This window comes from Solanum pennellii, chromosome 1, assembly GCF_001406875.1.
Source record: "Solanum pennellii chromosome 1, SPENNV200".
Lineage (NCBI taxonomy): Eukaryota > Viridiplantae > Streptophyta > Magnoliopsida > Solanales > Solanaceae > Solanum > Solanum pennellii.
This window is the reverse complement of record NC_028637.1, coordinates 88,654,048-88,666,948: the sequence shown is the minus strand read 5'-3', so window position 1 is coordinate 88,666,948 and position 12,901 is coordinate 88,654,048. Positions and strand designations below refer to the sequence as shown.

At 32.1% G+C, this 12,901-nt stretch overlaps 4 protein-coding genes across 5 annotated transcripts in view; 2 read left to right on the top strand and 2 right to left on the bottom strand.

Moving 5' to 3' along the window:
- Nucleotides 1-1,719, bottom strand: part of LOC107017648 (vacuolar protein sorting-associated protein 51 homolog) — an 18,398-nt gene extending 16,679 nt beyond the window's left edge. For both annotated transcript variants that reach the window (XM_027914361.1, XM_015217886.2), the window contains exon 1: nt 1,361-1,719. Coding sequence is in view for 1 of the 2 variants with exons in the window: in XM_015217886.2 (XP_015073372.1) it covers nt 1,361-1,540 (180 nt within the window). In the remaining variant the exon portion in view is untranslated. The remainder of the gene's footprint in view (nt 1-1,360) is intronic.
- A 4,467-nt stretch (nt 1,720-6,186) lies between these two features.
- On the top strand, nt 6,187-7,887 carry LOC107007240 (bZIP transcription factor 53-like). The gene is made up of 2 exons (XM_015205770.2): nt 6,187-6,287; nt 6,706-7,887. Exon 2 carries the CDS (start codon nt 7,095-7,097, stop codon nt 7,527-7,529), a length of 435 nt encoding a protein of 144 aa, XP_015061256.1. The 5' UTR covers nt 6,187-6,287; nt 6,706-7,094; the 3' UTR covers nt 7,530-7,887.
- Nucleotides 7,888-8,919: 1,032 nt separating this feature from the next.
- LOC107007231 (calvin cycle protein CP12-1, chloroplastic) lies at nt 8,920-9,530 on the bottom strand. The gene has a single exon (XM_015205760.1). It carries the CDS (start codon nt 9,439-9,441, stop codon nt 9,067-9,069), a length of 375 nt encoding a protein of 124 aa, XP_015061246.1. The 5' UTR covers nt 9,442-9,530; the 3' UTR covers nt 8,920-9,066.
- A 1,078-nt stretch (nt 9,531-10,608) lies between these two features.
- LOC107029336 lies at nt 10,609-12,267 on the top strand. The gene is made up of 2 exons (XM_015230731.2): nt 10,609-11,349; nt 11,546-12,267. The coding sequence occupies exons 1-2, from the start codon at nt 11,298-11,300 to the stop codon at nt 12,148-12,150; spliced, it is 657 nt and encodes a 218-aa protein (XP_015086217.1). The 5' UTR covers nt 10,609-11,297; the 3' UTR covers nt 12,151-12,267.
- Nucleotides 12,268-12,901: the final 634 nt, after the last annotated feature.

The window sequence follows — 12,901 nt, the reverse complement described above, 5'->3', positions numbered from 1 at the left end:
GGGGGGGGGGGGGTGAAGAAGCTTAGCAAGTGTGCTGATGTACCTTGAGGTACAATCACAAGCAGCAGCTCCCATTAGTTAGTTGATTAGTGGTTAGGGAACTAATTATTTCAAAATTCTAAATAGTTGTTAGGCTAAATACAAAGGATTAGTTTGTTAGCAATTTGCACATAGTCGGTTAGAAGGTCTTAGCTGTCATTTCTTGTCAATGTGCATATATGCAGCATTCTGCATTCAGTTAGAACAAATGCAAGATATTTTCACAAACATGTGTTCTCTCTTTTTCCCTACGCCCAATTCATCTTCTTCTTCTTCTTGCATTGTTAGCTGTTAATTGCAGAGATTCAATTAATTCACATGTTCTATGACATTTCCTTATAGAGTTACTAAGTTGTATTTCCAGATAGTACTTTTTTTTCAAAAATAAAAGTATGTTTCCAGGTAGATATATGTCACAGCCTCTGTCTTCCTTTTTTTTTTCTTTTTTTATAAGGTTAGATAAATGTCACATTTAAATGCAGATAAGTACATCAAAAGACATCTCTTCAATCGTAATAAAGGGATTAAACATTAGATCATAGAATAATCGCCTGTAGTACAGAGAACAATACTATATATATTATGAGAAAAGGATACATAATTATTGAGAAAGGGGTCACTATAACCACCTTTCTGGGTACTCTTTCCTTTCCAATTTATACAACAGTTGTCCACTTTTGCAAAGTTGTAGTATGAATCACAATAAATGGACTAGATATGAGTTGATAACATGCTCACAAAGTAGTACAGACAACTCTTAACCCAAAAATATAGGACAGTATAATCCACCTCTCATAGTCTTCTTGCTCGAATCCAACTTATGTTACACTCTTCCATTTCAGAAGACTCTTACGACATCGAAAGAAAGACTTATTATGTGAGAGGACTCAATATTGATATAACATCAGGGGCGGAGCCACCTGGTACAAGAGGGTTCATCTGAACCTCCTTTGACGGAAAATTATATTATTTATATATGGTTAAAATAATATTCTATGTATATATAGTAGATGTTGAACCCACTTTGGCTACTCCTTATGTCTATTTCTACGAATTTTGAACCACCTTATTGAAAATCCTGGCTCCGCCACTATATAACATGGTAACACATTTATAGGGAACTTATGTCATTGTGATCTCAAAAAAGTGCCACTATACACAATCTGTCATAGTACTCCCTCTATTCCAATTTATTTATCACTCCTCCACTCTGGATGTTCTTAAAAGTTTACAATAAAATCCATACATCAAATTACCATCTAAACTCGCTATAAATCAAACAGTCATATGAGAAGCAAAAATATAGATGTGAGAGGCATACAAGAAGATTCATGTATTGATCGGCATCGAATGTGGTGGTGTTGATGGTATCCAATGTAGCGAATCTGGAAGAAGCATTGGGCGTCTTTGAAGGAGAACTGGGATCAGGAGAATAGAAGCTTGATAACAGATCTCTCATTCTCTTAGCTTTATCGTCCATCGGCACATCATCAACACCCATTTTTGTTTCGAATGTTTCAGAAATTGACAGTCAAACGCAATGCCAGTGTTCTTCGTCTGCCAATAGTGATTTTCGACTGACAACTCCTCGTTCCGAATGTGAATCTGATAATCTCTGATTTCCTAATTCAATTGCCCCTTTAATTTATAGTTACACGCACGATCCTTTTTACAATTTCGTAAATATATGCATCTAACAATTTAATCCAATTATATGTTTTCTGGTTATATAAAACGTGCAAAAATATTAAATTTCCAAGTATATGTTTTCGATTATAGAAAACATGTAATAAAATATACTTCCTTTTTTTAAAAAATGATAGATCTAATTCGACTTTGAACGAAGTTTTAAAAAAAAAAAAGATTTTGTAATGTTGTGGTTCTAAATTAAAGTTATATCAAATGTATCAAATTGTAGTTTAATTTTGTGGTCTTAAACATGTCAGGTGAAAAGTTAAAATTAAATTGTTGCAAAAAAAAGAAGAAATCATTTTTTTTAATAAACTAAAAGCGAAATAAAAACATTCTTTTTGAAATAAAAGAGGTAAAAAGTTATCATAAAATATAAAAGAAATTCCATAAAAAAAAGTTTTTATCATGATACTTAATTACTTACTAGCTATATATACACGTGAAATAGTGAATTAATGTTTCATTGAAATATTAATTAGATCATGATACTTAATTACTTACTAGCTATATATACACGTGAAATAGTGAATTAATGTTTCATTGAAATATTAATTAGCCTGGGCAAATTAAACAAAAAACATGGCAAAATTTTCCTCCTGTCTTCTTAAAGCTAAGTAGTTGTAATAATGATACTAGTATGTTTCCCTTCCACCACCTCTCTAGAAAAGTATTACTCTCAGAAGCTGCACCTCCAAAACCTAATTATGATAATACTGTTATGAATGAAGACAACAATCCAAAAGAGGAGGTGATTAATGATAGTCAAAGCTGGAGTTTTCTTGATTATAACGATGATCTTGGTCACATAATTCTAAATATCATGGCTATATTTTGTAGCTTGTTCATAATTGTTGGTGTAGTTATTTTGAAAATATTGCTTGTCTATTCCGATCGATAGGGATGGAAATGATTATTATCAATATAATTACTACATACTTTCCTTTTCATTTTCACTAATTTTTTGTTGTTGTTATTATTATTATTATGTACGTGATAGCCGCTCAATATAACCAATTATTATCTGTTATTAACAAATATTAAAAGCTATTTCTATAGCATTTTTACAAACATTAATTAATATTGATTATGGTACAAAATTTAGTATAAATAAAATATTAAAATAACCGTAAAAGAATATGGTGCATCGATAATGAATGATATTGCTCCTTCCTTAATCAAGTATTTTGACTTTGAATTCTGGATATGAAAAAAAATTTGATAGAAGGAGCGCTATATCCGAATAAGCCTTATTTCGATGCAAATTATAATTAATCAAACTCCAATATGAATATCACATAATATTTAAAGTTAGGCATTTTCTATTTTGTCATCTCTTTCTAAATAGTAGTCAACTTAAATTTTTTTACTTATCTAATCAGTATATTGATTTTCATGTGTTTCGATTCTTAACTTCTTATTTGAGATAAAAGAATAGCAATATTAAGTAAATAATTTACTATAATTAATTAAATTTTATTTGATTAATTTTAAAATATAAAATATTTTACCATAAAAATATTCTTATTACCAATGTACGTAAACTGAATACAAATTATATTTTATTATTTCTCTTTAATATTTGATTTGCAAGTTTGTTTCAATGGTACACAAAGAGAAGACTTGCATGAAGACCCAAAGCACCGCTTCATCTTTTTTTTTTTTTAATAGTCGAATAGTCGCAACTTCCTGTTTTAAAAAAAAATGAAGAGTCACAGCTTCATCTTTTTCAAATCGAAGACCCGTCACCTTCTTAAAATCGAAAATCCATCATCTTCTTAAAATGAAAAAGTCTCGACTTCATCTTCTTGAAATCGAAGATATTAACCTTACAAATATAAAATACTTGAGAATGTATCTGACTTGAAGGAGGTATGTAATCGAAAAGTTGCAACTTCATCTTCTTGAAATCGAAAATATTACTCGAGAATGTAGCTACCTTGGTGGAGGTATGTTAAAGTACTTCTAGATTTTTGATTTTTCTGCTTTTCATTTTTTCGATCTCATCAAACTGCTTGCTTCATTTCTTGAACTGAATTTTAGTTTTCGATATGTTCCATTCATCTTGACCGAATCTCATAATCTCTAACCAAAAAAAATAAAATTAATAATTATAATTATTATAATAATAAATAAAAAACTAAACCTAACAAGGCGGCAATTCATGGATATAATTGTTGTTTTATAGTATATATATACATTAAGAGATATAATTGTCATTCTGCTTGATATTTAATTTATTTTTATGTATAAAATACTATATTTTACTTGTCCATATTTATTCTTTTCACATGGTTACAGATTAAACACACAATTACAAAATATCTTATGTCTGAAAATTTCCATCATACCTTTAAATAACTCTTCATTTTCTCTTCTCACAGATAGTTCATCGTAGTTCATCATATCAAATTTGTTTAGCTCTCTTCTTTCAATTTTAAGTAAGTTCTTCATCAAATTTTTTTGTCTTTCTCTCATATATTTATCCCTCAATTTATGTCTATGTGTTAAATAAAAACTCAAATAGTTCTATACATTAAAATGACAGCAGTGGCCTCTATCATAATATATGGAGAGATACTTTAAGCATCAACATGAGCTGGAATACTGCAACAAATTGTGCTGGTTCTTTCCCTTAGTATACCCGACCCTGTATAACGTAAACGTCACAACTGAGCTTCATTTTAAGTTTCTTAACTTAAAAAATAGTAAGCGAAAAAAGCAATACCGATACAGATTTCCCTTTAAGTGAATTGCACATTGTGCTAATAAATTATGCAGCCATCTTTTGATCCTCCTGAATTCACAACAATGTTTCTGACATTTTATTGTGACCCGACCTTCTTGTGGCGGGGGATATGGGTGGATACTAGTGTGAGACGGAAAAACCTCTTTTAGTTGTGTGCATTTTATTCTGAAGAAAATGTTTGTTAGACCAAGTTTAAGTCATGATATAAGTTTTATAATTAGTATGATGTTTAAGTTGCTATGAGATCTGTTATCCTTTGTCGTCACCAAAGACAAGATGTCTTTCAATGTATCTTGGACATGAGAGTTGTGTGTTATACTCTGTAAGTGGTAGTAATCTTGCCTACTTGATATCCACATAGAAGTAGTTTAACAATATGAAATTTTTAACTTGTATTAGAATACTAAAAGTCAAAGAAGGTGCAAGCAACTAGTTGTCAGTGCCTAATATGTTGTTCATATTGCTGAAAGAAGGCCTAGACTTAATTTGCTAATGTTGGATTCATCGGTGTCTTTTTCATGCTATTTACATAAAAGAGCATCACTTTTAGTTATCCATTCAATATATAGAAATTACACTCTTAAGCAAAATTAATCAAGACAATTGCAATTTAAAAAGGTTGAAAATACAAGTTTTCCTCTAAAGCTCATAGCTTTACCAAGATCTCAAATAGGCAGGGACCTAAAAGCCAACAATCAACAATCTTAAAATACAATAATAATGATAACAACAATTATGTTCAAGTTTGAAATATGTAGGATCGGCTATATGAATCCGCATTGACCATGTTAGAAAATAACGATATCATAGTGTGTTGAAAGCTATGTTGTTTAGGCCCTTTAACACACCTATTAAGCAAAAAATGATGACATAGTAAGTTTGACATTTTACCCTTATTAATTATGAAGTAAATGAATTAAAAATTTAGAGTTTCAAAAAATTCTACATTTTTCCAAGTAACTAATTGAGTGTATAACAGATAAAAGAAAATATTTTAGTTTCTGCCCTTTTTGTTGTCCAACTTTAATCCATCTCTTCATCATATTCACCAATTTTTAATGAATTATATTGCATAATAATTACCAAAAGTAATTGATGATTATTATGGTAATGATGCGCATACACATACCCTCGATACAAAGCAAGAAAGAAAGCAGTTCTCGCCTCGGGTGAGCCCAGAAGTCAAGCAAGAATTGACTTCGGTGATAATTATAAATTGTGACTAATAGTAATTCGGTAATATATATTAATAGTGATAATGATAATTGTGGTTATAATGATTAATAGTGATGATTATACTTAAATAAATGATTAGTTGTGATGCTACAATTGATTGGTTGTTAAAATCAATAGTGATAATTGATAATAATAAACAATGAAAAATAATTATGAATGAATGAAATTTGATATTAAAATTTTGATTATTTGTACTTATCAAGACTCATTAAGTTATTGTAACATTAAAATAATTTTTTTTAAGTTGGAGTAATAATTAAAAAAAGAAAATGTGATGGTCAATAAAATAAAAAAGTATCGCCCACAGAAAAGAGAAGATCCGTGGAAGATTCTTTTGTCTTTGAGGATATACCGACGAGACAATTTTTGCTTTTGCTTAGCTGTCATCACTACTTTTTCAATTTACACGCCAACCACCTCCCTGATTACGTCAATCGCACTAACTTTTGCTTTATAAAAAATTACAAAAATATGCTTATATTTACCAAAATACCTACCTCCTCTTCCTATATAAACCCTCTTTTCCCTTACATTTAAACCTTCTTTCGCCTACTCTTGGTTCCTCATTTGATAGGTATGTCTCTATTATTTTCCTCTCTATCTTTTTTTTTTTTTTGCGTTGAGTTTTCACTTTTGCTTGTATGTGGATTGTTAATTTGATGATGAATTGGGTTGGCTTTGGGGTTATTTGGTAGACGGATTAAATTATCTCGAGAGTATAATCAAATTATATTTCCGGCCTAATTTATACTTCCGAAATGTATATCCATGGTGTAAGTTTAAATTTCAAACATTACAAAAGCCCTACGCTTAGCCAAGACCTGTGGAATTAGTTTAATTATGAGTAATCCTGAATTTATTTTGACATTAGACATAGAGGCGATCGAGGATCTTAATTTAATTGTGATTGTGTTGGGTTAATTGATTTTTATACACTGGATTGTTGAATTTGTTTTTTTTAATGCCTTAGGTTCTGTTTTGCGTTTTTGCAGATTGATTTGCGTTTGTTTGCTGAAGGCACTGTTTGGATTTTGATTTGGATTTACACAACAACCATTGAATTGTTTACTAATTTGATATATTCAATTATTGTTTCATTGATTGAGGTTTGATAAATAGTTTCTCTATGTTAGTTTCAAATTCTTCATGATCCACATGCGTCGAGTTCGCATTATGCACTCTTTCTCCGTTGTCTTCCTGTACTGGTTCTATGTGTTTTCATGAATTAGCCCACCTCAAACCCTTGAACCCTCCTCCTGTTTGATTTAGAAATTAGAAGTACCAAATTCAGAAACCGAACGAGAAAAAAGTAGTTGCCTCCCCTTTTTTGAATCCCTATTTTTGTCGAACAAACTTCCCATTGAATAAACGACACAAAGACATGGCTTCGACTCAGCAACCAGCTAGTTCGGGTTCTGATGGCCAGCGATATGCTACTAATGATGAGAGAAAACGAAAGAGAATGGAGTCTAACCGTGAATCTGCAAGGCGGTCACGGAAGAGGAAGCAGCAGCATTTGGAGGAGTTGATGAGCCAATTGACACAGCTGCAGAATCAGAGCACTATCTGGCGTGAGAAGATCGAATCTGTTGGAAGAAACTTCCACACCCTTGATGCGGAGAACAATGTCTTGAGGGCTCAAATGGCTGAACTGACTGAACGCTTAGATTCTCTGAATTCCCTCACTCGTTTTTGGGCTGACGCTAATGGACTCGCTGTGGACATCCCTGAAATTCCAGACACTTTGCTTGAGCCTTGGCAGCTCCCTTGCCCAATTCAACCCATTACTGCCTCTGCTGATATGTTTCAGTTTTGAGCACAACCTGTGTGTATGATTGGACTACCATGATCCTAGCTCTCGGGTTCTTGCTTAACAGGTGCTCCTTGTATCCTCTTCAATTCAATTTACATGCAACAGCTGCAGCGAAAGAGAACCTTGTCACTGTTTCCCGAAGTTCTCCTTTATGCAGTCACTACATTTGTTTATTTGCAATGTGAGTTAGTAGCTTTTCTTGTGCTCTCTTTGTGTCAGTTTATGACTATAGATTCTCTATTGTAATATTTAGCTTTGATGGATTAGCAGTTTCTAGTACTTTGTCAGTGATCTTCAGTCTCTAGTTTATAAATAAAAATCTTAAGTCGTGTGAACGATATGACCCTTTTTTGTTTCTGCAGGATTGCTCTTATCATTCAACTAGTTGTGAGAAATTGTGTTTCTGCTTGGCACAATGTTTGCCACATATTAACTTTGTTCCATATAGCTGTGTATAATTTCATGATCTCGATGATATTTACATGTCAAAATACACAATTGCCAACATGTATCTTCTGTTTCTTCAAGAAATAGGTTTGCCATTTCAGTACTTTGTGTGCCCTGGCCTGAGGTAAACCATCATGTTAAGTTTCATGCCAAGACAATCTTTTACCATGTCAAAGATATGGCAAATATCCAATGTCTCAGTGGAGTGACTAGGTTTATCCATCATCGACTAATGAATACGAATTGTAAATGAAAACTTTGAGCTAATTTTACTGTGGAAGCCGAGTGATCTTTTACTTTCACCATGGATTAGGTAGGGGGAAGTTGGAAATGTTGCGTCAAAAGGGATTTCGAGCATGAAAGTAGCTATTGAATACTATAGCTTTTGGGATATCGAGCATGAAAGTAGCTATTGAATACTATAGCTTTTGATTTAAAGTTAAAAGTAAGATGGTATTGGTTGTAAAAGCACAAAAGATGATTCTCTACCTGTGTTAGTTTTAGTGGGTAGAGTTATCCGCTTACATAATACCATTATTATTACAAAAAGCATAAAACCTAGTAGTAAGTTTCCAATTTCTCGTCATTGTTTATTAGTCTCAATTACATTGATGAATGAACTAAAAGATACAACTCGTATTAGTTTTATAGTTTATTGAGTAAATTGATTAATTGAAATTTTTCTTTTATATCTGCCATTTTTTCTGATTTGTCTCGCCAAGTATCTCTTCGGACCATCTAAGAGCTACTAATAGGTTCAAGCAACAGACAAAAGATACTGGTTCACACAAAGCAGATCAAGGCTTTTAGGCAGGGGCTGGACTCTGAAGGATGTTTAAACTTAGACAAAAGGTTAGATTAGCGGTTCATGACGTTCAAAATCCACCCCCAACATCTAAGGTTCGATTCTGTTTTTGTCCCGAATGAAAATTCTGGGTCTGTTACCTTAAAGACAATATCAAAATGTTTGTATAGTATTTGAAAGAGGAAGAATCCTTTCATTACACATATCAATAGCCTAATTCATAGGATTGAAGATTCAAATTGGGAATAAAATAGCGCAGAATGCTTAAATAACACAAAACTAGTACTATCAATTATCATATGTACGGCACTCATCAGTCTCTGGATTTTCCTTGCAATAATTTTCCAAAACATCTTCCTGCTTCTTCTTGTCCCTTGCATGACTAGCCGCTGCACTTGCCTCTTCCACAACATCCCAAGCCGCCGCGCATTCTCCACTAGCCGGGTTCTCATTGCACGTTTCCTCTGCCCCTTTAACACTATCAGCCACAAGGTCAGAAAGCTTGTTATCTGGTGCTGCTGAACACACAAGCCCAAATTTTGTTGATGATTTTTTCCATGGATTGTTAAGGCAGGGGAACTTAAATGGCTTAAAATTAGGGGAGTTGGAATTTTTGGCCAAGATTTTTGGACTAGTGAGACTAACACCAGCAATTGTTGCCATTTTTTTTGTTTTTGTTTTGTGTGTGGTTACTCTGTTATGATATGTTTTACGTGTGATAAGGTTTATGTATATATAAGCAGAGGATGGAATGACTAATGAGCACACATTTCTTATCATTTTATAACCAAAGAAAGATATGCACGTATTGAAAGATATTATTGTGGTAAAATATCTATTATAAGATCTTTATGCTACAAAAATACAAAATCTAAAGCATCATCAAGCTTGATATTATTCCGTGTGTTAATTGAATTTTAGATGATGGTCCAATTCAGCCATGGAACTTTTTTGTTGTTCACAGAAATTCAACAATTAAGCTTAATTAAGTTGAATATTAAGTCCTTGTTAAATCAGTTGTTTAAAATGAAGTGTGAACAAAAGGTTCAAGCACTGGACTTCAACTTTTGTCACTACTAAAAAAAATCTCTGTTTTTTCATTGAAAAATATTTAAAAACAGCTATTTCCACAGATATTTTAATTGAACTGGTGAGAAAAAAATAGTAATGTTTTCATTTTGAAAAATTATGATTTAGTGAGAATATTTTTTTTTCACTCAGTGAGCTGGTTCGATAGAAAATGAGTGAGAAATTGAAAAATCATGTTCTATAGCATAAATTTCTCACTCTTTGACACTGACAGAATTCTTTGTTTCTAATCGTATATGCATATTAATATATATTTTTAAAAATTATAGTAATAACTAAAATTCAAAATAATTATATATAGTTAATTGCTCATTGTAATTAAATTGATAATGTAAAGCTTTTTTATATTGTATATAATAATTTAAATCCGAGTGGTTATAACTAGCTCAAATTTCTGATATTTCAGCACTAAAGAGTCCAAACTTTCGAAAAATCTAAGGAGATCGATGCTTGTTTTTTTCTTAAAGGGCACCACACACTTGTTATTCCATGTCATTCATGAGACAAACGTACTTTATGAAAATATAAATGACACGATCTATTCTTGTAATCACAGAAAAAAAGAAAAGGAAAAAAAAAAGAAATAGTTTAAGCTAGATACGACGTTTTATCAAAATATCAATAGTATTTGAGTGACTTTCTAAATTTGAATGACTTTTAGGTTATAAAACAAAGTTACTTTTTAAGAGAACTATTATGTTTAAGTGATTTTTTGCAAAAATTATTCAAAGTTGAAGAATTAATTGGGATATTATGTCTTTAACTATTGGTTAGTTTTTAGTTAACTATTTACACTACAAAAATTCAATCTATGAATTACATGAAGATTTTTCCGGGGATTAGTATGAAAATTTAAGTTTCATGCGATTTTTCTTATTAATTCTAAGGACAATCCCATGTAATCTTAGTTGCGCGGACTCTTCACTTTTGATGCCGCATCCGTGTCGGATTCTCCAAAAATACACTACTTGTAGCGAATCTGACACGCATCCATTGACATTTTTGAAGAGTCCGAGCAACATAGCATGTAATTCACAGTTTTCTTATGGTGTTAAGCGCGAGTGAAAGAAGTTGATTTAAGCATTGGATGTTCTCCTAAATATCCAAACCATACTAGGATGAGGTATCTATGTGGAAGGAAGAAACATGGAAATTCAGATTAAACATTGAAATGAATGTGCTTAATTTTGAACTCAAGTTACCTTGGCATCTTTGCTTCCTTTACCTGAACACTTTTACTTGCGTTATTCCTTTGCCTTTAGGACAAATGATTTATGGATATTCCTTTCCCTCTAGGAACTATATCCAATTAATTAACATCTTAAAACTGATAAATATATCCCTTCCCTGTTCCTCCTCATACACAAAATTAATTAGGTCCTTGAGTTTTGAGACGAAAAATTACAAAAGTAGGACAAATTTTTGCAAAGATGAGGGCACAGTTGCTCTCTTTGGCAACAATTTTGGTTCTAAGTTTCATAGGTATATATATCTACGTACACTCGCCTCCTAATTAAAGAATTCAAATATTATATAGTCAACTCTTACTTGCTTGGAACTGAGACGTAATTATTGTTGTTAACACAATGTTGTCAAAATTTTCCTCTTGGTATTTATCTTTATATTCTTGTGAGTTGATTATCAGCAAATATGTTGTGATCATGTTTGTCTTCTGCAGCTGAAAAATGCAGACAGTTAGTCGGAGAAGAATCAGCTTCGAGAAGCAGAAGAGAAAGATTCACATTCATAAACTGCTTCGACATGAGTTATGGAACCATAGGCTGCATACTCAAGGAATTGGTGAAGATTTATTTACACTACATTAGGGCAACTCATGTGCACAAGGTTAGAAATGAAGCAACTAAAGAAGCAGTTCAAGAAAGCTTGTCTAGAGGACTAAGTCTTGAAGATGCAGTGAGAACAGGGCAACAAGTTGGAAATGCTGTGGCAAAAAGAGCATCTTTACAAGCAAAACATATTATGGGGCCAATGGTGTCATCAGGATGGGACTTTTTTGAGACTATATATGTTGGTGGTACATTGTATGAGGCAATGATTAGAAGTGTTGGCACATTGATGGGGTCATATATTGGAGGAATTATTGGGGAAGGGAAAAATAGATGGTTGGGTTTTCTTTTGGGAAGCCAATTTGGTAGTTGGATTGGTGGGAGGTTGGGTCTAATATTGTATGATGTGGGAAATGGGCTGCAGTTTCTACTTCAACTCACTAAGACTAATAAGAGTGATGGAGAAAGTAATTCACTCTTGTTGATTTCTAGTTAGTGAAAGAAAGAAAGAACTTCCCTATGTAAATCTTAATATTCCTTCATTATGTCAAGGTTTAAACTTGTTGTAAATTCATTACTTATCACTATTTTTTAAAAAAGAATTGGAAACTTACCTAAATCCCACTAGCTTAAGAGCTAGTCACTTAAATATGTTACATCTTGCAATATTATGTATCTTATCAGGTTTTGATGCTTTCACATACATGTATCTCAAGATACATTAGAGTCAAAATATTTGTTTTAGGTACACTGTATCCAAGTGAAATTGCATGTACTAGAGATGTATAACAAATCTCACTCGCCTCCATCCCATCTCGCCATCACTCTCTTATGTGTTTGATATTCCAAATACACGTGAATAACACTACATACATACAAATACATGTACTTAGTGTGATTCGCATGTATCTATGATACATAACAAATCTCCCTCGCCTCTTTCTGTTTTAGTGTATCTGATAGAAAAATACATGTATCTAGGTGTATTTTCTTTAATATATGATAGAAATAAGATACGTAATATTCTGAAAGCATAGATAATCATAATATATATGCTAGTGTAGTATGTCTAATTAGGTAGTTTCTCCTTTAAAAAACATGTTACATTGAAAAATCATGAGAAGGAAGACGTAAAAATCAAACTCACACTTATTAGACAAGAGATTTTTACTGATATCACTAGACAATAAGCATTGAACTCTTGTCAGAACTCTTATCTCCTCTCGATAGAGTTATAGACTTATAGC